Source organism: Camelus dromedarius, chromosome 20, assembly GCF_036321535.1.
Source record: "Camelus dromedarius isolate mCamDro1 chromosome 20, mCamDro1.pat, whole genome shotgun sequence".
Lineage (NCBI taxonomy): Eukaryota > Metazoa > Chordata > Mammalia > Artiodactyla > Camelidae > Camelus > Camelus dromedarius.
The window spans coordinates 12,522,463-12,547,752 of record NC_087455.1 but is presented as its reverse complement, the minus strand read 5'-3'; the positions used below and the strand labels follow the sequence as shown (position 1 = coordinate 12,547,752).

The 25,290-nt window shown below is 40.3% G+C and overlaps 1 protein-coding gene across 1 annotated transcript in view; it reads right to left on the bottom strand.

The window, feature by feature from the left end:
- WASHC5 (WASH complex subunit 5) overlaps positions 1-25,290 on the bottom strand; it is a 45,130-nt gene that overhangs the window by 5,004 nt on the left and 14,836 nt on the right. The window contains exons 9-26 of the mRNA XM_031439615.2: positions 24,950-25,121; positions 21,395-21,522; positions 20,317-20,446; positions 18,649-18,761; positions 17,112-17,278; positions 16,959-17,034; positions 15,592-15,702; positions 14,492-14,632; positions 13,518-13,598; positions 9,943-10,044; positions 8,766-8,945; positions 7,504-7,628; positions 6,389-6,551; positions 5,871-5,973; positions 5,704-5,783; positions 5,060-5,163; positions 4,149-4,278; positions 2,650-2,746 (exon numbers count right to left, since the gene is read on the bottom strand). Coding sequence (XP_031295475.1) covers positions 2,650-2,746; positions 4,149-4,278; positions 5,060-5,163; positions 5,704-5,783; positions 5,871-5,973; positions 6,389-6,551; positions 7,504-7,628; positions 8,766-8,945; positions 9,943-10,044; positions 13,518-13,598; positions 14,492-14,632; positions 15,592-15,702; positions 16,959-17,034; positions 17,112-17,278; positions 18,649-18,761; positions 20,317-20,446; positions 21,395-21,522; positions 24,950-25,121 — 2,203 coding nt within the window. The remainder of the gene's footprint in view (positions 1-2,649; positions 2,747-4,148; positions 4,279-5,059; positions 5,164-5,703; positions 5,784-5,870; positions 5,974-6,388; positions 6,552-7,503; positions 7,629-8,765; positions 8,946-9,942; positions 10,045-13,517; positions 13,599-14,491; positions 14,633-15,591; positions 15,703-16,958; positions 17,035-17,111; positions 17,279-18,648; positions 18,762-20,316; positions 20,447-21,394; positions 21,523-24,949; positions 25,122-25,290) is intronic.

The window sequence follows — 25,290 nt, the reverse complement described above, 5'->3', positions numbered from 1 at the left end:
GACCCCTATTCACACTATATATAAAAATTAAGTTGAAACAGACCACAGGACTCAATGTAAAAGCTACAACTACGAGGTTTCTAGAAAAAAACGTAAGACAAAATCTTTGTTCCCTTGGGGCAGGCAAAGATTTCTTAGACAGACTAGAGAAAGGACTAATTATATAGAAAAAAAGTGGATAAAGAGGACATCATAGCATTAAACACTTCTGCTCATGAAGGTGACAAAGAATAGGTAAGAGAATGAATAGCTGTGCCAGTTTGTGAGGAAAGAATTCACAGCATGTGTATCAAACAGAGGACTTGTACCCATAGTATATAAGTAACTCATGATTAAAAAAGCCATCAACCCAATTTAAAAATAGGAAAGACTTGAAGAGACACTTAACAAAGATATGAAGAATGGCCAAAAAGCACATGGAAAAGTGCTCAACATCATTAATGATCAGAGAAAGGCAAATTAAAACTACAATGAAAACAACAAATTTATACTGTGTACAGCACAGGGAACTATATTCAATATCTTATAGTAACCTATGGTGAAAAAGAATATGAAGACGAATATATGTATGTTCCTATATGGCTGAAGCACTGTGCTGTACACCAGAAATTGACACAACATTGTAAACTGACTACACTTCAATTAAAAAAAACCAAAACAAACAAACAAACTACAATGAGATACCATACACATTCATTAGAATGGTTCAAATTAAAAGACTGAGATTGGAGTTGGGGGTGAGGGTGTACCTTAGTGGTAGAGCAGATGCTTAGCATGCACGAGGTCCTGAGTTCAATCCCCAGTACCTCCATTAAAAAAACAAGAAAAAAAAAAAAAAGACTGAGATGGCCAAGTGCTGGTAGGTTGTAAAATGACACAACCACTTAGGGAAAAGGATTGGCAGTTGCTTATAAAGTTAAATTGGTCAGAGAGACCCCCCAGACCCCATTTTTGGGTTCTTGTGGAGGCTGGGAAACCTCTTACTTAAACAAGTGCTGCCAAAACAAGTTATCCTCATTTACCTAATCTAGGCCTTGGAGATTCCAAATAACTCAGTGCCCACTGGGTAAGATACCAGCCCTCAGAACATGGAGAACTAATCCTTTCCAGGTGGAGAGCAAAAGTGACGTTCACGACAAAAATTTTCTCTGAATGGAGCAGCACAGACATTCTTTCTTAAAAGACAGACCAAGGCAGGTGTGCGTTTTTAGATCAGTCTTGAGAACAAAACTCACAAGGTTAAATAAATGTCTTCAGGGTACACAAACCCGTTGATGTTCCTTCCTCAATCCCATTTTTCCTTAATTTGATTCCCGAATTAACACATCAGTCTAACTCATGAAAAGAACTGTAGTCAGGCATAGATACATTTCTAGGACACTTAAAGGCTTTGTTTTGTTTAAAGATCTGGGAATTCTGGGGAACAGTGACACACTTCCCCTAAGTAGCTGGATAACCAAGGCACCCGGCCTTAACCACATGTGCAATGAAAGAAATATCACCTAAGAATGCTACCTTAATGAAAACAGGGTATCTTTATGCACTGACAGTTCACCATTATAAAGGTGACAGTTCACCATTACAAAGGTCGGTATGTCAACAGTCTTATTTAGTGAGACAAGAAAGGGAGATGATGAATCTCTGAATCTTGGGGTGAGTCCTTAAATACATCTTGGGGTACATCGATTTGACGAACATACAGGAAAGGATTTAGTAAGCATTTTTTAAATTTTTATTTTTTAAATAAGTATTTTTAAAATTTGGCCAAAATCACACAAGTGATAAGTCTATGAGGCCAGAATCCACACACACACACACACCTGGTCTGGAATCAAGAAATCTTTCTGAATGAGGGAACGACAACCGTATAGAGACTCCACATCTTTATCCTAAAACAACTTTAGAAATAGGAAGGGAAATACTTCAAGGAAAAATATATTTTGGAATCACTGGTTAAAAAAAGGATATGGTACATTTACAGAAAAGCTCTTACAAAACTTTTAAAGTATATTGAACTCTATAGTGGACTTCAAAAAACTCTTCTCAGATACAAAGTTTGAAGACAGAGGAAGCACCTGGGGATTTGCTAGGAAAAGTGATTATAAAAATGTTCAAGATAGTCAATGACAAAAAAAAAAATTGGATTATATTCCTGGACAGGACAAATACACTGACAGCCGCTGGTGTCTACTGTTTGTATGGAATATTTTCACCTGTAATATGTATCTTAAAACACTAGACATTCCTGTATTAGTCTCTCTGTTACTATATTGTTACTTTTCATGCTGAAGTTCCAGATACACAGTAGGCATGTGACACTTGTTGAAAGAAGAGGACATGAACCAAAAGAAGTCTCTTTCCCACCATAATCAGCTCCTTAAGGAAAAGAAGCAAAGGTCCCACACATTTTACAAGTTGGATAATTAGCCACTGGAAGTTAAAAATGGACTATACTTGATAATTAAATTCACTGTCTGCAGTTCATGAAGGGGCATCGTTATTTCTGAGGTCCAAAGTCAAGGATTTTATAAACATTCAATTAAATAAGAAAGATCTCTTGTGTGACATAGGATTCTATGCCGAGAGCTGTTCGGTTAGATGTTAATCTGTTACTGCTCCTTCTTGCAAAGAATAAACGTCATACAGTACCTAGGTTTTTGTTGTACTGAAGTTTTGGCAGCTGGGCGATCAAAAACAGAAAGTTGACAATTGGGAAGTAGGGTAAGCGCTTTGTTGTTATGTATATCTGGAAAGAGAAAGAAAAGGTCGATGGTTTCTTCACGTCGCACGATACTATTTTCAAATGGAAAAGTTCCATTTCATTTCAATTTGCGCTTCAGACCACTGAACACTAGGATGATTCCATTAAGTTGCTGCCTTTGGAGTTTTATTTAACACCACTGATCCCCCTTCCCCGCAAAATATCTATTTAACAATTAGCCCTTTTTGGAAGGGAACAATTTTGCCTAGAGATTAACAGTCACTTCCCCCCTGAATCCTCTTTATGTCATTAACAAAAGGAGGGGGGGAAAAAGTGATGAGCAAGAGTGGAGGGGGGGTAAGCAAAAGACAGCAGTTAAGGCAAAGCCAGAGGGAGGGAGCGAGGGAAAGAGAAAGAGGGAGAAAGAAAGAAGGGAAGACTCACAGAGCTGGGCATGGTAGCACAGAAGTAAGAAGCAGGATGTCTCATCTGTCACCGGCTCTCTCCTGGGCAATGTCCCCCAGCAGCCCCCCTCCCAGTTCATAGGACAGAAAGTACAGTCAGGACACACGCAGCCATCTCCCTCCCCCCAGGGGGCCCCAGTTCCCTGGGTAGCATCCTGGCCAGGAGCACCAGCTCTGGTCAGACTGTCTGGCTCCATCGCTGGCTGTGGGGATCCCTGGGGAAGTTACCAACCTCTGAGCCTCAGGTTCCTCCCCCAACAGTTAGAGCACGTGTCACGGGGCTGCTGTGAGATTAAGTGAGAGCACCCCCGGCTGGGGTGAACACAGTGCTTGGCACGTAATTATTCACAAAACGTTAGACGCTCTTTAGGTTCATGATCTTTTACCCAAGACCCAAGAGCATACAGATGTCAGACTTTCACATCATCCTAAAGATTTTAGAAAGGTAATATATACAGTCTAGGGTAACAGCCTGTAAGCAAAGTCATCAGTATTTCTGCATCAAAACATGAATATTCACAGGAGCATAATCAGCCTCAAGTCAGTTTGGGACAGGTTTCGGCAGCAAGTGAGACTTGGCACCAATTTGTGAAAACAACTTTCAGTTCTCAGAGGTTATGGAGACCAGTATTGCAGGAAAATAGAAGTGTTGCCCCAAATTATGGTTGTGATGACAGTCAGCTGTGAGGGAAGCACCTTTGGACAAGAAGGATGAAGGCCACCATTTAGTTGCCAGTTCAAAGATCAAACGTCAGACAACAATCTCAGCACTTTTCAGTTTTCAGCTGAGCTCTGACAAAATATTGTATCAGCACCAAGTCCGGCAGGGGAGGCGTGATCATCCAGGAAGGGTGGGGACTGGAGGTTCTGGGACTGGAACCAAGTGTTCTCAGTATCTGAGCACAGCGATCTGCTACCTGGGCCAGATCACCTTTGGCACCACACTGCCTCCCACCACACCAGTGTACGTTTTAATCACTAACCTTGTTCAGTGGGTTGTGGATGCCAGCTGCCTCCAGGTAGGCTGTGATTTCATACAAGAGTGTGTTATCCTCTTTGGGATAAGGGAGTGAAGGGTCCTGATAGTGGGCTTCAATGTCTGCTAGGAGAGCCCTGCGTGGAGGGAAAAACCAAACAACAGTGACAAATGTTAGAGACAAACTGAATTTAGACAACAGTTCATACAAGCTACGATACAACTTTCAGGGATCCAGTTTCCTCATCTGCAAAACAAGGGCTTGAGCCTTCAAAATCTGTTTCCAAACTGGTGACTGGTTATAAGTGGAAAATGTGACCTAGAATTACTTTATCATTTCGCGTTAACCCAAATCAAATGCTTTCACCATTCAAGTTTTTATGAATAGTCTGAACTATTTTCAATACCCACTTTGTCAAAAGCACAGGCTGTGTGACTGAGAAGCACGGGTTATTTGTCTTTAAGTGGAAGGCTCAAAATGAGAGCAAGGTGCTGGTGAGATGGAGGCTTATGACCATCCTCCGGGATGTCTGCCCACCGCCATGCCTGCTCTAACACGCTTCTAACTGCCCTCAAGGGGCTTAGTGACCCAGCTCTGGGGAAAGCCAGGCATGGCTTCTGGTAATAAGTGCTTTCTCAATCTGTGCACATACCTAGTACAGTGTCTGGCATGTATTAAGTGACTGATATATGGAAAAACAAGAGTGAGAAAGAGAAAGAGAGACAGAGACCGTGGGACAATACTGAGGAAGAGGATCTGAAGACAGATTTGATTACCTATAGGAAGAAAGCCTATAAAATCAGAGAACCTTCTCACCCAGAAAGAACTTAAAAGAGGAGGTACTGAAGAAACTGGGGTGCTAACCGATGGCGAGGAACCCAGGCCCACAGACGGCGGTTTCAAATGCCACCACTTACTTATTGAGATTCTCAAGAGCAGCGGCCAGATGTTTGGAGTCAAACCGACATGAATAATTTAGTTCATTGGCAATCTGTTGTCTCAGAATCTGCATCTGCCCAACCTGTGAACAAGCAAGAGAAAGAACAGGTGAAACACACAAGCATTTCCAAGTGACTGGAAGGAGGCAGACACAAAGGTGACAAGTTTTTATGGGAAGGACCACAACATCCCACAGAAAAGCACAAGGATTTCCTGGACTGGCTGCACGGCCAAGACGGCATCATCCCTGATGGAGCAAGTCTAATAGTTCACGCGGTGATCCAGTCATGGCCAGCCGTCCACGTACCGGAGGCGTGTGTTTTGAAGCTGTACTTTTGATCTTTTGGGATAAGTTCTCCAGGTTCATAGCCAATAATGCGAAGCCCTACTTCATTTATTTGTCCTGAACTGAACTTTCTCAAGTGCTAAGGATGTCATTTCACTCTAATACTCTTAACATTCAGTCAATATAAGCCTGTCTACATAACTTAGGATTACAGATCATGAAATAATCTAGGTAATGTAACTTTATTATCTGAAAGTAAATTGGGCGACAAAGTTACAAAAAGATGATAATTAAAAAAAACCTCGTACCGCTCATCCCCTCCCTCCCACAACATACCTTCATGATAGCCTCGAGATAAGTGGTCCAAATCTTCTGGGTTTTGGCAATAGCGGAAAAATAAATTTTATTCGAATTGGCTGAAAGGTTAACATATGATTTTCTATTTAGTAAATTGGGAAAGGCTACAGTGTTCTCCTCCCCCAGGCTCGTTTTAGAACACTTACCTACAATACTTTTTAGGGGGCTGACAGCATTCATGAGGGTTTTTAAAGTATCCTGCACAGTTCTGTCTCTCAGGATAATTTTCTGAAACATGCTGAGGAAATTCTAAAACAAAAAGGCATGAACAAAGAAGCAAACATAATGAATAAAATGAATAAATATTCTAGTTACCTAAAATGCCATGCAGACCACAGGCTAGCCTACTTGGCCCAACGCTACAAAGAGGATGATGGGGAAGCAGCCCCTTCCGGTTCCCTTCAGAACATCCCCTGCTGAGAGGAGCTGCTGGTTTCAGAGTGACTCTTATCTTCCTAAGATGTAACTCACAAAAAACAGGATACCCAGAAAAATACTATGCTGGCCAAAGAAATTCTAGTTTATTCACAGTTCTTGTCTACCTAACAGAAATCCCATCTATATGCGTGATGGCAGTATAACAAAGGATGAAAGAAAGGTTAAGTGATCTACTCTCATCTCTCCCTGGGTAGCAGAAAACATGCACAAAAGCCACAAGGCTCACCTGTAACTCTTTGACGATCATAAAGCACAGAAGTCTGTCTAACCCGTTCAGACCGAAAGTCCCCAGGGTGGTCTGGATTTCTGAGAAGAGGCGACTGCTGGTCACTTCTTGATGGGTTTTCATATCATACCAAGTATTCAACTGGTCAATATGACATGTCATTCTAAAACAAAAACAAAACAAACTCAAAAAAACCTCGAAGCAGCTCAGAATTCATCCTAAAGTGGTGTGGGACATAACGGGACCTGGGGCATCAGACAGGAAGAACAAGGGTTTCATGATTTCTGTTTAATAACCTCTGTTTCCAGGCACCCAGTCTATCTCACAGTGAACTCCCAATGGCCAGAAAGGCAAAATTCATCACCTTTTCCTGCCCTTTGCTACGTCACTTTGACTAATTCATTTCCACTGGTTTGGGCTGTTGTTTGGAGTCACGTCTCGAGGACAAGGCTAGATTCGGTCATTAGACTGGAAGACTTGAGAGCCCAGCTGTCTCTCTGCAGGGCTTTTCTTTATATATCCAGAGACTGGGGACAAAAGAGTCTTTTGTCATTTCCACTTTAGTAGGAAAAGAACTGAATCCCTGTGCCCTATCTAACATCCGAGACAATGAAGACAAAGCCATTCTCCTCTTTCCTCCTTGTCCTGGTCATCGGCCAATGATTACTTTTGGATTCAGGAGTGTGGTGGTGGGAGAGCTAAGAAACAAGGTCACCTTCAAAGGTCAGGGTATGAGCAAGTGCAAGAGCCGGGGACCAGGACTGGGGAGGGGCCACAGGCACACAGGAGCAACCTGTAACTTACAAGGCTGTAATAAACCAGGGGGTCCACAGGCCCAGGGTAGACTGTTCTTTGAAAAGCGAGAGAAACACAGATGAAAATAAAGGCAGCCGAAAAGAACTTCTAATTGTTTTCATCTACAGGTCTTTGGACTGGGCTCTCCTCGGTCACACTGAGGAGAATATGCAGTCTCAGGAAAAGTGAATTTAACAAACCCGAGAGAAAGGCTCCAACCGTGGCAGGAACAAGGGTCTGATCTAAGTAGATGTGGTACATATTTAGAGACTTCTGCTGTCCACGGCATTCAATGCCCAGTAGAATTCAGATACACCTACTTTGGGTCCGTGATCCGCAAGATTTCTCTGCAGAGTCGACCGATAAATGTTACGGACTCGTCCACAGGGGTAAACTTTGGTATTGGAATATGAGTGGACTGGTACATACTTTGCCAGTCTTGAATCTAGGGAAAAAAAAAAAAGAAAACCAAAACCCAAACCATAGATATTTAGGACATCTTTGATAAGGTAACCCAGTTATCCTTTTCCCATATGTTCTACAAAGTTAATGTTTCATGAACAGTGACAATAAATGCTTCCTGGTTTTGAAAAGGAAATTTTAAAAACTGAGTTAATAGCCTCCCAGAAATGCCACATATAATACTTATTTATTAAAAAAAAGTACCTGTGAAAAAGTGAAGTGATTGAGAATTGGAAAGAGATGGGAATTTCTAGCTTTCTGTCTTGTAAGTTAACATGTATCAACGTAATAATAAAAGTCCAAAATGTCATAAGGCTGGAACTTTTGAAAATGTCACCTGAATCATATAAATCATATCAGTTCCCTAGTTAAAAATTTGCAGAGTGGCTTCTTTTAACTAGAGGGTAAAATCAATCTTCTCAGTTGTGACACTTCAGAATTTGGTGCTCAAACAACCCAATTAAAAAGTAGGCAAAGGACTTGGGTAGACATCTCTCCAAAGAAGATATACAAATGGTCAGTAAACACATGAAAAGGTGCTCAACATCATTAGTTACAAGGGAAATGCAAATCAAAACCATGGTGAGAGACCACTTCACACCAAGATGGCTCTAATTTAAAAAAAAACTAACTTAAGTGTTGACAAGGATGTGGAAAAAGCAGAACCCTCAGACACTGCTGGCAGGAATGAAAAATGGTACAGTCACTGTGGAAAATAGTTTGATGGTTCACCAATAAGTTAAATGTAGAATTACTGTATGGCCCAGCAATCCTGCTCTTAGGTATATATTCCAATTAAGTCCAGCTGAACTCTTAAGTTTTTGGAATTTTTGATCACTTACGTTATAACAATCGTAACAGGTTCATTCTGTAGCCATTTAATTATGTCTGCTTGCTTCTTCAGACTGGAAACGCCCAGAGGTCAGGTGTCATTTAAACTTTTATGCAACCCTGACAGCTCCTGAAGCTATTCCAAAGGTATTTGCGACTATGTTGTACTTACTGATTTTTAGTCACTATTTAAATAAACCTTCTTACTGGTAATTCTGGGGTTTGAGACGCGTATTTTAAATGTCAGAAATAACAAATATGGTCAAAAATTTTAAATTTATTTAGATACCTTTGTTCTTAAGAAGTTATTACACTCTTGTTCCACGTTGTAATTTATAATACGAGATACTTCTTCCTGCCAAATCTTCAGACCATAAATGTTGACATAGTCCTGTATGTATTCAAAAGAACGATGGAACCCATCCATGGCGGCTCCCAGCTCTTTCAGCTTGGGCATCAATTCACTTGGCTGTGCAGAAGAAACATAAGGCTATTATACTGGCATAGACTGTCAACCATTAATATCTACCTTAGACTTTAAATGATGCCCCAGAGGAGAGACCACAGAGACAGCTGAAGACAGCTCTGGAAATACTTACTTCCTACCTCACCTAGGATCTGTAACAAAATATTTCAGACAATCAGCAGAGAACAGATTTTTACTTATTTGGGAAAAAGCCTCACATAAAAGAGTATTAAAAAATGAATGTCAATGACTTCCCTCATGTCATTTATGAATATATCTAATCTTAAAACATCTCAAATATTTTAAACTGAATTTACTGATGTGAAAAGTATAAATATACTAGTTATAAATTTCAAGCCTATTTTTCCTTTCCATTATAGTGTATTATGAGATATTAAATACAGTTCCTATGTTATACAGTAGGTTCTTATTTAACTGTTTTATATATGGTAGCTTGTATCTGCTAATCCCAAACTCCCACTGCCGCTGGCCTATTTTTTCTCTCCTGAGAAAAAGGACCATATTCCCTAACAGGTGAGCAAAATAAGAAATTACAGCCTTTATAGTTCTGATCTGCTTTACGGTTAACAAATCTTTTCACTATAAGCAGTAACCCTGAATCACGAACACAGTTTGACTTTTTTTTTAACTTATTAAAAAAATTTTTTTAGTGGAGGTACTGGGAATTGAATCCAGGACCTTGTGCATGCTAAGCATGTGCTCTACCACTGAGCTATACCCTCCCCCCCACATCAGTTCAATTCTTAAACTTGAGGATCAACAGGTGAAGGTAAGGACTGGCTTTAAAAAGAATTTTCTTATATATGAATGGATTACAATGTAGGATCAAAAAGCACATCAGTTGACTGTACTGAACATCATATAGAAGATACAGGTTAGATAGGAGGAAAGGTCTTGTTCATAACAGTTAAAAATGCTGTTCTAGTCAGAAATTCTGCAAGTCAAGAGAAAGGACAGGCCTGTTTTGGTCATCTGGTACCTTGGCTCGAGGGTTAAAGATCAATCCCCGATGAAGAGCAAAAGCAACACGTTTAACCAGCTCCTTCCTTATTCCATCCTCCAGCAACTGTTTCGGATCCACCTAAGTGCAAACCGAAAAGGAGTAACAGCAGTGAGGGAAAGTTCAGCCCTGAAGAAATCCAGAGGAAAGATGGTTTCCAGAATCCACAGAGAGCACTTTCCTATCTCATTCCTGAATGATTGGGATTTTTTTTTTAAATCATTCCTGCCCCTCTTTGATCTTGTGCAGCTTGACAGAATTATTAAACCTGTCACCTCTGCCAGACTTGGTTTGTCTCAGGAAAATTCATGATGCTAATTTTACAACATGACATTTCAAAGATGGTGGGTAAGGAAAGTTTTAAACTGCCTCACGTTTTAATCATTTCATTAAAAGTTAAAAGTGCCTTTTCTTATCACCAGGAGGAGGTGGTGGATTAAAGGGTCTGCATTTGAATTCAGCGCATGTCTCTCCTCTGGAAGTTATCTAAGGATATCTATATTCACATGAGCAAAATCAAGTTTGGGGTTGGACCACTCTGCAGATTTAACAACTCTCTTTCAGCATTCTCGGAATGCTATCTATAATTAGGGAGATAAAACAGAAAAGCTAATCTCCTATCTAACCCTACAAGCTTATTTTGTTAATTCTTTTTTTCTATTATGAGAAAGCTTTTGCTATGCCCTAAAAGACAGTCTCCTGTCAAAGCCATAAAACATACAGCAGTTTTAGCATACTTCTTTCAATTCCCTGAGACATGTTTTATTTTTAGTTTGTCAAGAGCCTTTATTTTAAAAGGTTATAAAGACAACTGATGGGTTCCATCTGGGTTTGATTATATTTAAACTTCAAGGAAGGTAACTGCCATGGAAGTTGCTGAAAATATAAAATCCAGGGGCAAATGTTCAATGACGTAGTGACTGTGCAATCAGCAAAAGCCAGACCGTGGAGGAAAAGCAGGCGGAAGGCCTTGGGGTCTTCAACAGACAAACTGTAAGGAAAGAAAGGAACGAAGGAGAAACTTGAGGAGTAAATAAGCCTTAAAAGACGTATGTTTTAAATAGTCAAATCTAAACTACAGTGTCTAGAGATTTACTTCTGGATAATACAATTATAAACCAAAGAGAATGGGGTTAGGTCACGACACATGAGGAAAATGCTGAGGTGGGAACTGGCTGAATGATATCTTTGGGCTTGAGTGGTGGTGAGAATGAAGGGCATTTACCTTACAATAACCCACTGAGCTACATAATTGCTTCTGTAGCTTTCAGCCTTGGTGCTCTATTTTACAATAAAAAGATAAATTATACATAAATAAAGACAATGAGAACAAAAATCAAAGAAGTAAGGTGATGTTTGCAAAGAACTATCCCTTTTAAGAACAGATTTAGTGAAAAAGAGTTAAATGTTTTTGTGAATGTCATGGTCTTAAATGGTCTTTCCCATCAGGCTGACCAACCCATGGAGTGCTCACAGCTCAGGGAAAGGCCCCTTCACACAGACCCTTCCTCACATAAAGGAGGAAGTTCTGTTCACTCTCCCGAAGTTAACGACAGTTAACAGTTTTCCCATGGCTCCTTCAGATCTTTCTCTATTATTTATGTTAAGTGTTTGTCCTTAAATATATTCAACTTAAAAATCTAAATGAGATCATAATACATATACATAAGCATCGTTCTGCAATTTGCTTTCCTCACTTTGTTTTGGAAATCTTCTAGGGCCAAATTATTTTTGAATTTTTAGGCAGCAAAGCAGTCCATGGTATGAATGCCTCATAATTTATTTGGCCATTCTCTTACTCACTAATGTTTAAACTATTTCTATTTTTTTGGTGACATCTAACTATGAACATTATATGTCTATCTCTGTGTATTTCCCACTTGTTCTAAGTCACATTAACCAGGGTGAACTGAAACCCTTTTAAGTGTTTGAAATAGATCCTTAACATTCAAAGGTTAAAGGTTGGTGAAGGCCAGAGGTACCCACAAAAAACCCTGAGTTAGACTGGCAGAGACAGTCCACTGAAGTTGGATGAGGTCAGGATGATACTCTCTCTTCTCTTACGATCTGAAGGGTTCTAGCAAAAGATTTACATTTTTTCCTAAGCAGTTCTTCCTTTGATAATTATTGCTAATTACTAGGTTTTATGACATCCTTCCTATATGGGTCATTTTGCATGTAAGACTAATCTGGTCCTAGGATTTATCATCACTTTATAGATGAGGCAGGAGGGATAACCTGTGTGTATACTCTCTGCAAATCAACTGAATGAAACTGGCACCAGGCCTAAACCATGTTTAACAGATTCGGTTATGATTCCAGGGCTACAATGGTATTTCTTTAACACACTTCCAGACACCACACAGTAAAGTTCTGTTTCTATTTAGGTTCATTTCCTGTATTTTCCAGGATTTCATTAACACAAATGTTGTATCTGGCAATGCAATGACAATTTTTTGTAAAAAGGAGAAATGTTAAGATTCTACTGATGTCAGATAAATGAAAAATTAAACAAAAGCGCCGTGAACTATGTGTGTGGGTACATTGCTAGTCATCAAAGGATGACAAATGAATAGAGCAATGAGATATCACTTTACATGCCTGTGGAGAACAAAAATTAGAAAGTGGATAATGGCAAGTATTGGCAAAAATGGGGGAGATACCCAGGAAACAAGTCATGTCAGAAGGCAAGCTGGCAGTACCGAGACAAATTAAGTATCAGTTTGCCCTAAGACTCAGCTGCCCACTCCCGGGCAGGCGGATTTCGGAGCGATTCTTGCACAGGTCTGCGGTGAGGACACGTTCAGAGATGCTCACCTTCACGTTGTTTACGATAATGGAAGCACAGGTGTGAAAATGAGCAGCATGGATATAACGGTTAAGTACAACGTGGAATTCTCTGCAGCAGTAAGAAGTAACCAACTACCTGACCCACAGCAACATCAATAAATTTCAAAAGCACTAACTAGTAGGAAGAGTTGGAAAAACGAGATTTAAGGCACAATATGGATTTGGATAAATCAAAAGCACGTGCACACATAAAATAACACCACTTGCTAAAAATAAGGATGTTGCATATTTACAGACAGAAATCAAATATACAGAGTGGCTGTGATGGGACATGGGAATTGGTGTTGTATCCAGAAAAGACAGAAAAAAATAAGAGCTGAGCGTGCAGTGATGGCAATGGCCTGTGGTCAGAGCGGTACGCAATCTCAGCTTTCTGAACCTGGGGTGCAGCACAAAAATACTAAAAAGCAAGAAGGGTAGGGAAAGAGTGGGGAGGAAGTAAGCAAACAAGCTGCTTTGCCTAAGGGAACTGAACTATTTTATTTTCTTTCTTATTACAAAGAGTCAATAAAATGGATTTTTGTCAGAGTTGAGAAACCCTTTGGTGTTATGAAAAATTAGGATTACAATGCTCTCTCTTCCTCTGTCAATGCACGCGAGACAGCAAGGGACATAAGAGAACACTATCCCACGGGGCAAATTCCGCAGTCATCCAAACGACAGTCTTACTACAAGGCCACGCAGACCAGCATTAAAACCATTACCTTGATGATGCCGACCAAAGTTGTTTTCATCATTAAGATGCCTTCAGTAAAAATGGAAATAGCATGAGTAAGCTTGGCAACCTTTAACAAAGAAAAAGAGGTTAATGAAATATTTCTCATAAAAGACTCAACGCTTCTACGGGAAGATAAAATAATGGGCTGATAGCTCTGGAATGAGCTAAGACATCAGAACAGGTGTGCAGTTTTAGGACACCTGTGTGCTCACGCCCTGGGCAGAAATGAGGCTCTCTGTTGTTGACCACTGTTAGTCATACTGAGTGACTGAGCCAGAAGACATTCAATTGCTCTTAAACCTTTGACCAACGATTTCCCCTCCTTTGGGCCTCAGTAGCTCACGCGCAAGATGAAGGCAGGGCTCACTGATACAGAGGATCCCTTCCAAAAAGAAAAGGCTCATGGCAAGGTGGTGAAATTGATGCCAGAGGGAGATCACATTTTCAAATTTCATTTGATTGTATTTTTCACATCTTTAAGTTCAGGGGGAAAGAAAAGCAGAGATGTTTGGGAAAAGCAGCTTCTGAAGCTGCATAACCATGGAGTGGGCTTCAAAGTCTGGCTGTAGGAAGTGGCCTCATGGAATACAGATTATTTTGAACCACTGGTTCAATGTTCAAAGTGGGAACTTGAATGGGGAAAGTCTAGGTAATGTGCCCAAAGAGAAAAAGGGCTGATACACCAACACTGTTCCAAAGAAACATGACCAGCTGAGCTCCACTCCCTCTGAGGACAGGAAGGCAGTCAAGGCCTTAAAGGACATCAGGATGATGTAATGAAGGAAGGCATGACTGCACTAAAGTGGCAAAATCTGGTTATCACTGACAGCATAGAAAAATGAATCAGGATTGATCTGGTGGTCCTGGGGATACGGCACGCAACCCAGACTCAAAAGTGATAGTTCATTCATGGTTTTGGGGTTTAACCATCAAAAGGCAGAAGTCAAAGAGACACGCCACCTCGTATCGCGGGCCGAGCTGAGCATAGTCCCTCAGCTTGTCTTTGTCCAGGCGGGTCGGCACTTCGATGATATCGTGCGTCTGAAGCTTGATGATCTTTAGAAGAGAAGTAAACATGCTTTCTGGAATGATCTGCAGAACCTTTAATGAAAGGGAGAAGAGGAAAAACAAATGAACATCTGTTTCATTTCTCTGAGCTGATTATTGCTGGGACGACAGTAAGAAGGGTGCCCGTGTGTGCAAACAGCCATCTGTCTGCAGGAAGGGATGTGGAGGGACGCACAAGAGCTATTACTTTTTTAAAATGAAGTATAGTTGATTTACAATGTTGTGTTAGTTTCAGGTGGACAGCATAGTGATTCAGTGATACATATATATATTCTTTCATTATAGGTGATTATAAGCTATTGAATATAGTCCCCTGTGTTATACAGTAGGTCCTTGTTTATTTTATATGTATATAGTGTGTATGAGCTATTTTAATAATCACTCTCAGGCACAGAGCCACAGTCCTTCAAACATTAATTGTTCACAGGATATTAAAGCTAGTTCTCATAGAAATGCTGTAAAAGATGTATCACTTCCACTTTACAAATTTTTAGAAGACCGAGGTTCAGAGATGTTAAGCAACACGGCTGTAGGACATCAGCTAGTCTGTGACATGAGAACATTTTGAATCCAGGCCTGTTTGGCTTTAGGCTACACCATAAGTTATTAAAACAAGGACCAAAATTCTCCTGAAAACTTTGGTTAAGTTTCAATCAGGATATGCCGGATCTAGGTACAGTTCTTTTTACCAAATATGACTTTGAAGATGCCACCAAAATCTCCTATTTCTCAGTTTCTACACCCATAAAATGGGAGTTAATACCATCAGCATTTAAAAATTAGGTATAAAAGTTCTTTGAAAGTAACAACACATTTGCATACCCACAGTACCAATAAGTTTATTTTCAGGTATTGTAAATTTCTGGAATCAAATTAAGAAAAAGGGAAAGAAACACAGGTGTATCTTTCATAGGGCCCCAAGCACATCATTTGTATTTAAAACAGCAGTTAGTTCGCCATTAAAATAAATATCACCTTGATGCATTTCTTACCTTTCTCACATAGGACACCAACTCGCCAGAATAATATTGGGATACACTGAGAAGGTCAGGGCTGTTTGCTTGATTAATACGAAGAAGAGGCAGGTCAAGGGCAGAGGCAAGCTGGAAGGAAGTAAGACATACCTGTTTCTTTGTTTCAAAAAGTCCTGGCAATTTCTCTTTCCAGAAATAGTAACATACAACAAAGCTCTTGGGCTTTGCCCAAAAGAGGGCAACCACCACTAAACTTCATCAATGTCATTGATAGTTTCTGTCAACAACAATTTTTTTTTTTAATGACAGCCATCCATCTGTTACAGCAGTGGTTCACAAACTGTGGTCCCTGGACAGCAGCATCAGCATCGCTTAGGATCTTGTTAGGGATGCTGATTCTCAGCCCCACCCAGACTTGCTTAACCAGAGACCTTGGGGGTGGGGCCCAGCAATCTCTGTTGTGATGAGCCCTTCGCGTGATCTCCTTCTGGCTCAAGTTTGAGCAACTGCACTACAGAAGGCAGCTACTCCTCTATGGAAATCAGACACTCTGATTGATGGGCTACTGTATTGAGTCTAATCTAAGATGTCACGGTGTGTAAAAAGTGCCATTATTTTATGTATTCCTCAAAAAGAAAAAACATGCTGACAACTAAACTAAGACATGTTGTCAATTACACAACCCAACACAGTTACAGAGATGTTAACATATCAAAGTGCACCTCAGAACTGATATATATGGTAATTCTACCAGAAGATGCTGAGAAAACTATCTGTTCATTTATCACCAAATGAAATCACCTTGCAAGAAGAGCCAATCTATGCTTTTGCTGTTCACCATGATTATCTAACCTTTAGAGGAGATCCTACATTGCTGCAGAGGCTCAACAAGAATTTTTTTTAATTTAATTTGATATTTTTTTTTGGGGGGCAGGTCATTAGGTCTATCTATTTATTTATTATAAGTTTTTTTTTTTAATGGAGGTACTGGTGATTGAACCCAGGACCTCGTGCATGCTAAGCATGCACTCCAACACTTGAGCTATACCCTGCTCCTGCAACAAGACTTTTTTAATGTATAAGTAAAAGGGTTTAATTTATGTCTAGGGAATAAAGTAAAAGGATTTAACTTATGTCTAGGATGCACATTTTTAGTACACTGGTAAAACTTAAAAAAAATCTTTTTCTTCATTTAAAAACAATTTTCTGTAAGACACTCCAACTTCTATTATTAATTCAATAATGCTTTAATTCAAATACTTTAAGTATTTCTGGCATCTTTTGCAACAATGCTCTTCTGAAAAATTTGCTAACAATTTTCAGTCCATAAAAAGGCCAACTCTTCCCTGGTAGCTAAGAGTGTGTTCTTACTGTTATTTGCTTACCTTTAGGAACGTAGCTCTGAGTTTCGTAACCATGGATGGGTTTACCCTTATGCTCTCTTGCATGATAGAGGTGAAACTGTAAAAAGAGATCAATGGTAAGAGGACAGTCATAGTGGCCTTCACTGAGGACAAATGTCAGGCTGTCCACATTACCTGTCAATTAACTGCCAAGCAAAAGAAAGGTCCCCAACGATCTGCATTGTGATCAGGACCTCCTCTTTGATGTTAATGGTTCGGATCATTTGGTGGAGAAACTTGCGAGTATCAGCAAGAAACTGACACACTTGCAGATTTGATTCCAACTGGTGAAACTCTTGAACCTGAGTTACATAAACACATCGAATTTTAAAATTCTGAATGGCCTGCATGGTGTTCATTTTTCCTTGAAGATAGTTCAAATAAAGCATACTATGTGCTAAGAATTTCTTGGCAAAATTCTTATTTCAAATTATATCTTCAGAAATCTGTACGCCAAGTCAGAAAACAATGCGTACATTTCAAAGATTAGAAAATGTCCTACTATTTCTTATCCTGTACAAATATGATATAATAAGCAGACACCCGTTTTCCATTTCAGTATCAATAAACATGTTTTGGAAAATCCTCTTAATTCTGAAGACTTGCAGGATTGCTAAAAAGCAAAATAAGTCATGTTACAACCAAGGTGCTCGCACTTACACATTTTGAAGTTCTTTTGATGTGCTCTTTAAAACAAAATAATGGTTCCACAGTGGTTCTGGCATTTTAAAGTATATAATTCAAGGGTGCTTCAATATGCCAAAATAAATAATGCAAAAGATAAAGAGTACCTAAGATTTACAAAGTTGTTTGTAGTGGTACTATAAGCTGGAAAATTAAAAAAAAGAAAAGAAAAGAAAAGAAAAGAAACCCACCAAAATGGAAATAGCATAAGTGAGCAATTGTTCTGGAATGGCTAGGGAAACTGGCATGCTAACAACGGAGCATTATACTGTGTTGCCGTAAGAGTGGCCTCCTAAAAACCGTGTAAAAATAAGAAAAAGCCTATAAGAAAGTCTGCCAAATGAAAAAAGCATTAATGTCCATTTATACTATTGAACTGGGTTCCACATGAAGAGGGATGATGTTTTATATAATAGAGGATATGCAATTCTAATGCTTTTGTTTATTTTCCTGGTTAAACATACAATTAAAATTTTAACAGTGTGAAGGTATAACAATTTTTTTCTGGTACAATCATTTTTCAGTAGATAAAAAAATAAACTATTTTTCTTTCAGGAAAGAAAATATATCACTTTTAAGCATAAGATCATTATACATGTATTTTCATTTTTTGTGTTTTCCTTTCTAGGTTTTTCCTTCAGGGCACACACTTTTTATAAACCTAAAAATGGTGCACACAATGCAGTTTTGTGTTTGCTTTTACCTCCTCACCATAGTTTTCCCAATGTTTCTATACTGTCTTCACAATTATTTTTCCAAGACTACGTGTTGAAGTATCATAATTTTTACTATCATTCTCTTCACTATTGTCATTTATTTTCCCAATTTTAGGACACTGTATATAGTATTACAGTGAACATATTAATTTATACTGCTTTTGTTTCTGATGAAATATTCTCTTAAATATATCTCTAGGAGCAGACTGCTGGGTAGGTTAAAAAGTAAGACTCGTGATCCAAGAACTATCATTGAAAAAGGCTTCCCTTACCTCTTCCAAAGCCTGTATTAGTTGCACAGTTTTTCTGCCGGCAGCAGTAGAATCATCATAATTTAAAGACAATATTTGTTTTGAGATCTCTCTGAACCAAGCTTGAAGATTTTCTATTAATAGAAAAAACAAGAAAAGACCACTGAAAATTTATTTCTATAATAGAGAACACAAGACAAGACCACTGACATCCCAGCATTCACGTAGTTGTAGCTTTTAATGTAATTAAACAATCCTTTACAAATCTAGCTCTTACTAGGTACCTAACATTGTTTCCAGGAATTCTCCAAACAGTAATAACAAAAAATGCCTGGGGCATGTGACTTGATAGGAGAGATGAAACTGTCTACATAAATAGTTTTGCTTACGATACTTGGCAGAAAAGGTTTAAAGGCCCAAGTACATGGCATAAACTGATGTGTGCAAAGATGGTAGTGGGGGTGGGAGGAGCCAGGAAGGACCTGAAGGATGTGTCACAGTTACAGGTAGAGTTTTCTGGAGAAGCGAGGATGGGTAAAGGTCTAGATGGGCAGAGGGAGGAAGAAGGATAATCAGTCCCTAGAAGGAGAGACAGACATGAGCACAGGCTTTGAGGCAAATGACAATGGCACATCTGGGAGGGCGAAGAGGCGACCAACACGTGGGTAGAGGTCCGGGTGGTGAGTGTCGTGAGGAAGTCTGGGTGGATCAGGAGGCACCATTTGCACACAAACCAGCTGGCATTTCCCAGGTAGAGACAGGGAAGGGCATTAACATGCTCTGAGGACCCTCAGTGTATCAGATAGTTTTAAGCTTCATCTCATTTAATCTTCACAAAAATCTATGAGGTAGGAATTAAAAGCCACTTCTCAAATAAGGAAGCTGATGCCCAGAGACATTAAGACCCCTCCACTGGGTGACGCAGTTACTAAATGACAGAGCCAGGATATTCACAGCTGTCTGTCCAGGCCAATTCTTCTGTATAACTCACTATCAGAAATAAATTTGATAGTTAAAACAAACATTACGCATTAAAAATTAATCTGTCACTTTAAATGATCTTTCAGGGGCTTGAAATGTTCCTATCTATATAAAAATTTGAAGTGATACCACAATTTTCCTATAGGTGAAATTTCCTAAAAGAAGCAGGATTAAAATCATTAAAGCAAAACTTGAACTGTATTTAGTTTCAAAACAGCCTGCAGGTCCCCTCTTCGGCCACTAGATGGCAGGTGCATCAGGGAAAAAGAACCAAACAAGATGAGAAAACCAGACTCTTAGGTATCACCTATGTTAGTAGTTATTAATATTCTTGGGTGAAGTATCCTTCTGAACAGATCATGATAGATATAGGTACCTCCCCTCAAATGTACAAAAAACGACACACTAGTTTTTCATACTAGTGCAAAACTAGGATGGGGCGTGGGGATTATGACTCTGAAGACTATGAACCAGAGTGTAAGAACTGGTGATAGCCTAACCTTATATTTCAAAGATAAGAAACCTGAAGCTTGGAGAGGATATGAAGATTGCTCAAGGGAACACAAGGCTAGAGCAGCCGAAACTAAACTTCAGACCTTTATTAACAACATCCCAGCATACAATGACACGGGAACGACTTCATACTCTGCCAGTTTCCAACAATCTGTGGATACATTTCAAACACACCAATATTTCTTCAGCAATTACCATTTTTCTCCACTCTGGTTAGGGGTTTGACTCCGGAAAAGACATCAGCAAGCTCCGTCATCCGCTCGGAGCCCTCCTTCTTGTAATGCTCCCATTTGGCTTGCTTTTCTGAAAGCATTTGCTTGAACATCTGTTGAAGAGACAGAAGAGATTTACTGATTTAAGAGAAAATCCAGCTTAGGCAGGTCACTGAGAAAGCCCGAGCAAAATCCAATTTATTATCAAAATATGTGCCTAAAATCAACATCAGCCTGATACCATCTCTTAAGCATTACTACTTTGTACAAGTGGAGGGGCGAAGCTAGACCATGTCTCTAAAACCAAGAGGACATTGTCTTTCCATGCCTCTAAGACCAAGCCCAGAATTTCCTTCAGTGAATTCAAATTCCTCGGGGTCCTTAAGACAACCTTGTTCAAATGCAAACCACTATCTTAAGTCCTTTCCAATAGGTTCTTGTGGCCATTCTGCAAGGCCAGCACAGGTCGTCTCCAGCCCACCTGTCAACCTCACTTGGTACCACCTTTTTCTTGCATTTTCTTCCTTGCAGCCAACTGGTGTTTCAGGTAACTGAACTGGCCAGGCTCTTCCCCGTCCAAGAGGACTCTGACATGTTCCATCCTCTGTTCTCCATCATGCTCCTCATCTTTGTCTTGTAACTTTGACAGGTCCTTCCTTAGTTCCCTACAGAAGCTCTTGCTTCTCTTCTCAGGGAAGTCGTCAAAACTAGGACAAGACTCTTTATTTCAGGTACCCAGAATGCTATGTTCCTTTCCTTTATAGCATGTATCTCAGTTTTTATTTACATTTTCATCCATATAATTTTCTGATTACTGTTCACATTCCTCATTAGGCTGTAACTGCCACAGTTGTGTGCAGTTTTCCCCATCACTGTAACCCTAATGACTGTAGGCACTAAATGCTTGTTGTTTAATCCTGTCCTTTTCCTATGAGAATTATCTCAGACAGCTGGAATCTATAGTTTGAATCAGAGACACAGCTACTAAATCCTAATCTTAAAAAAAAATTTTCAGCATAAAAAAATGAAGATTTTGGGGATTATTCATTCAATATTTTTACCTCTTTGAGTATAAACTCAAATTGTGCAGTATCCAACAGCAACTGAAAGAGGATCTTCGGATTGTACCGAGAGTCTGTTAGAATCTGGTCCTTGATTTGACGAAGGCGTTTGTTGTTTGGGTCACAGGCTAGATAGAGGAAGAAAAGATTTTCCAATTTATTAAATGTGTAGAAAATATCTGTAATACCTAAGATGAATTCTTAAACATTTTTATTTTCCCTCCTAAACCTTTTAAAGATAATAAACAAAACGTGTATCAATAACAGATGGTAAAATAAATTACAGTACATCTACGCTGGAGGAAGTACAACTGAACTGTTAAATATGACACTGAATCTGATGTGTACATAGAACAAAAAAATACTGATATTTGCTGAAATTGGTTTATGGGGCCAATGATTTATTTAAGAAAGAATAAGAAAATAGGACAAGGCAAAATATTTACAAGTAAAAGCTACTCTGACTGCAAATAAAGTCAAAATAAAAACTTCAAGATGATGAATATTGTTAAAAAGTCCACAGTGATAAGGTGCAAGGGCCCTGATGGTCGTTCGAGTGTCACATGTTCTAACTCCTGCTTTCCCAGGCCTCCCATCAGCATCTCAGGATGTCCAGCATGGATAGAATGACGATGCTTTATGAGCACCTTGCAGGGGTGTTTTTGGTACTTTAGTTATGGTGAAGCCTGAGCAAGGCTGTTTTATATACTGATTTCCAAATTATTCTGTCAGAAGGAGCCTCCTGACAACCTGGAGAAGGACTCGGTTTTCATGGGAAACTGCAGAATTCTGATTTACTATGTATCCTTCAGAAGTAGTTAAGATAGTTATACCTTCATATTTGCCAAACTAAAAAACAAAAACAAAACAAAGCTTGGAAGGAGCTCCACTTGTCTTTGTATTAATTCTAATTCAACAAGAAATCTTCCGATATTAATTTGCTTTCATTTTTGGACAGGAGACATCACTGTGCATGAACAGTTAGTTCCTTAGTATAAACCAGACTGGGTTCCAGTTTTCTCAGGGCTTGATCCTCTAAGATCTGACTCTCAAGAATTCAGAACCAGAGAACTGAGGGACAGATCCTAGAACCCTGGAACCTCAGGGTCAGGCTTAGGTAGCCAGCCGGCCCCGCCCACCCCATGTTGGCTCAGGGTCTGTTTCTTCAACAGCTACAAGGCACTGCAGCAGAAGCATCCTGAGCAGGAATGAAATGCTTTCAGCGGGTTAACAGACGGGACTTTGACAAATCTGCCTTCCTTTCTGCACACCATACCTGACGCACCATAAAAGCTAAAGGAGCAGTTACTTTTTCCACGTATGACTCACAACCAGAGAGGCAAATCAAATGATTTCTGGTAAATCCAGACCCTGTGCAATCAGGTCAGACAATTGCCAGGCACAGAAATGGAAAACAGATGTGCTTGAAGATAAAAGCACAGAACTCTGACAAGGTGAAGTTGTCCCCAGCAGGGGCACACATCCAGGACGCCGCTGGCTTCCAGAATGTAGGCTCAATTGTCAGGCACAGTCGTCCAGAAGATGAAGAGGAGGCTGAGTCACTGGACACCCACAGTTGCTTTATGACAGGATAAAGCAAGGGTTTGAGTTGTTTATATGCTACAGAATGTAAGGCTTTTGGTAAAGAAGATTACAAGCTGCGTCGGTGTAGTGAAATCCTCAGGTTAGAACTGGAGTTTATGTCAGACATAAACTCAACTAGTTAAAAACAGATCCATTCAATGATTAAAAACTTCAGCCATGGTATTTGTGCTGAGTAAACTGTAAATTGGAGAGAGATTCAGGCCAAGAAGCAAAATGATGGGAAGGAAAAAAAAAACAACCCGGAAAGTAGCATTTGTCTGAAAGATTTAAGAAGCTGGAGATTTCTAGTGTGAAAAAGGCGGCTGAGGAGAAATTCCACACACTCTCAAATAGATGAAGGACGAGGAAGTCCAACTGCTTTTCTCACTGCTGACCACTCACAGGAAGCAGAAACAGGTGGCGGCTGGCGGAAATGTAACATCTTGCCTGGAAGGATTGGGAGGCGGGGCTACTATGCCACCAAGAGAGGCTGCAGAACTACCTGGCGTGGACAGTACTTTTGAGAAACACAGCCTTACCTGAAAGAACAAGGTGATGCTGAAAGTGGTACCAGGGTAGATACTCAAGAGAAGTTTGTTGAGTGAAAAACAAAAAGTGGAGGTTTGGCTTTACAGGGCCGCTGAATGGCCCATCTCTTGGGGGTGGAGTGTGCAGCTCTGGATGAGTGCACTCCTGAGTAATTAATGCTGACCAAGCATTTACTAAGTATAAGGATCTGTGTCAGCTCTGAATAAGCTCAGGGGTGAGTCCAATTCACTTATTTTTCTACCATTAAACCAGGGGTTTTAAAGTCATGGGCTTATGGGCCCTGTGGAGGTGTGTCACACCATCTGTGAAGCACCTGAACTTGACGGCCAGTAGGCTCTCAGAGAGGACCATCACCCCAAAAGATTAAGACTCTGTCTACCTTAATTAAGCACTCTGGTCTGGCCAGTTCTTCAACTCAGTGGGCCCATGTTTTTCTGTACTTCCCAAATCAGACCTTTTCTTCCATCATTTCTCCAGTCTAGAATTTTTTCTGCTTTTTACTTCAAAATCCTATCAAGGCCCAGTCAGCTCCTGTCTCCTGTGTGGAGCCTTCCCGGACCACCTCTGCTTCTCCACCCCAGGCAATGTTTCTTTCCTGCTCTGGTCTCTGGACTCAGATCCCCCTCACCGTCTGTCTGTTCTACACATCTGGCTCTTAGGTACTGGCTTGGCCCTTGTCTTAAGTTTCCTATCGCTACTCTAACAAATTACTACAAATTTAGTGGCTTCAAATGATACAGATGTATATTTTCTCTTACAGTTCCAGAGGTGAGAAGTCTGAAATGGGTCTCACTGGGCTAAAATCAAGTATCAGCAGGGCTGTGCTTGCTCTGGAGGCTCCAGAGGAAAAGCATTTTCTTGTCTCTTCAGCATCGAGAGGCTGCCTGTACTCCTTGGCTGTGGCCTTTCCACCTTTAAAACCAGCAATGACTTAGTGAGTCTTTTTCATGATGCCATCTCTCTAGTTCTGACTCTCCTGCTCCCCTCTTCCTGCTTTACAGACACTTGTAATTATGCTGGGCCCACTGGGCTGATCTCTTTACTTAGGGTCAGCTGATTAGCAACATTAATTCCACAATATAACATGCCCCCCGGTTCTAGGGACTAGGCCACGGACGTCTTAGGGAGGATGGGGTGGGGTGACACTGCTCAGCGCACCACAGATCTGCAGCTACCTTTTCATAGGTACACATCTAACCTCCCCAGTCTGACCAGAGACAAGCTCCTCGAACATGGGAGGTCAATTTCCTCACATTCCCTAGCACCTGACAGTAGCTGACACAGGGGCTGTTCAGGTGGGCCACTGCCTTGTGAAAATTGACACAAAGGTGCTTAACTTAGAAAAGCAACTTGATTCTCATCTGAGCGCTGAACCACGCATCATGCAGTAGATCTCAAGTTGGAACGCCTTCTGTGCAGTACCTAAGTCCGCCGTGTGAAGCATCAGCCATCGGATGGCGACGTTGCAGTCTCGCAGGCAGTTCAGCAGCCTCGGGATGTTGTCCAGAACCATCTCCTCCCTCAAGTAACCTTCTTTCAGGAACTGCTGCACCTGTGTGTGCACTCTTTCGCTGACAGTAGCGTATCTGCTTGCCTTGGAAAAGAAAAAACTTGAATTACATTTAAAAAAAGAGAATTGGGGGAGGGTATAGCTCAAGTGGTAGAGCGCATGCTTAGTATGCACGAGGTCCTGGGTTCAATCCCCAATATCTCCTCTAAAAATAAACAAACCTAATTATCCCCCCCACCCCCCAAAAAAACAA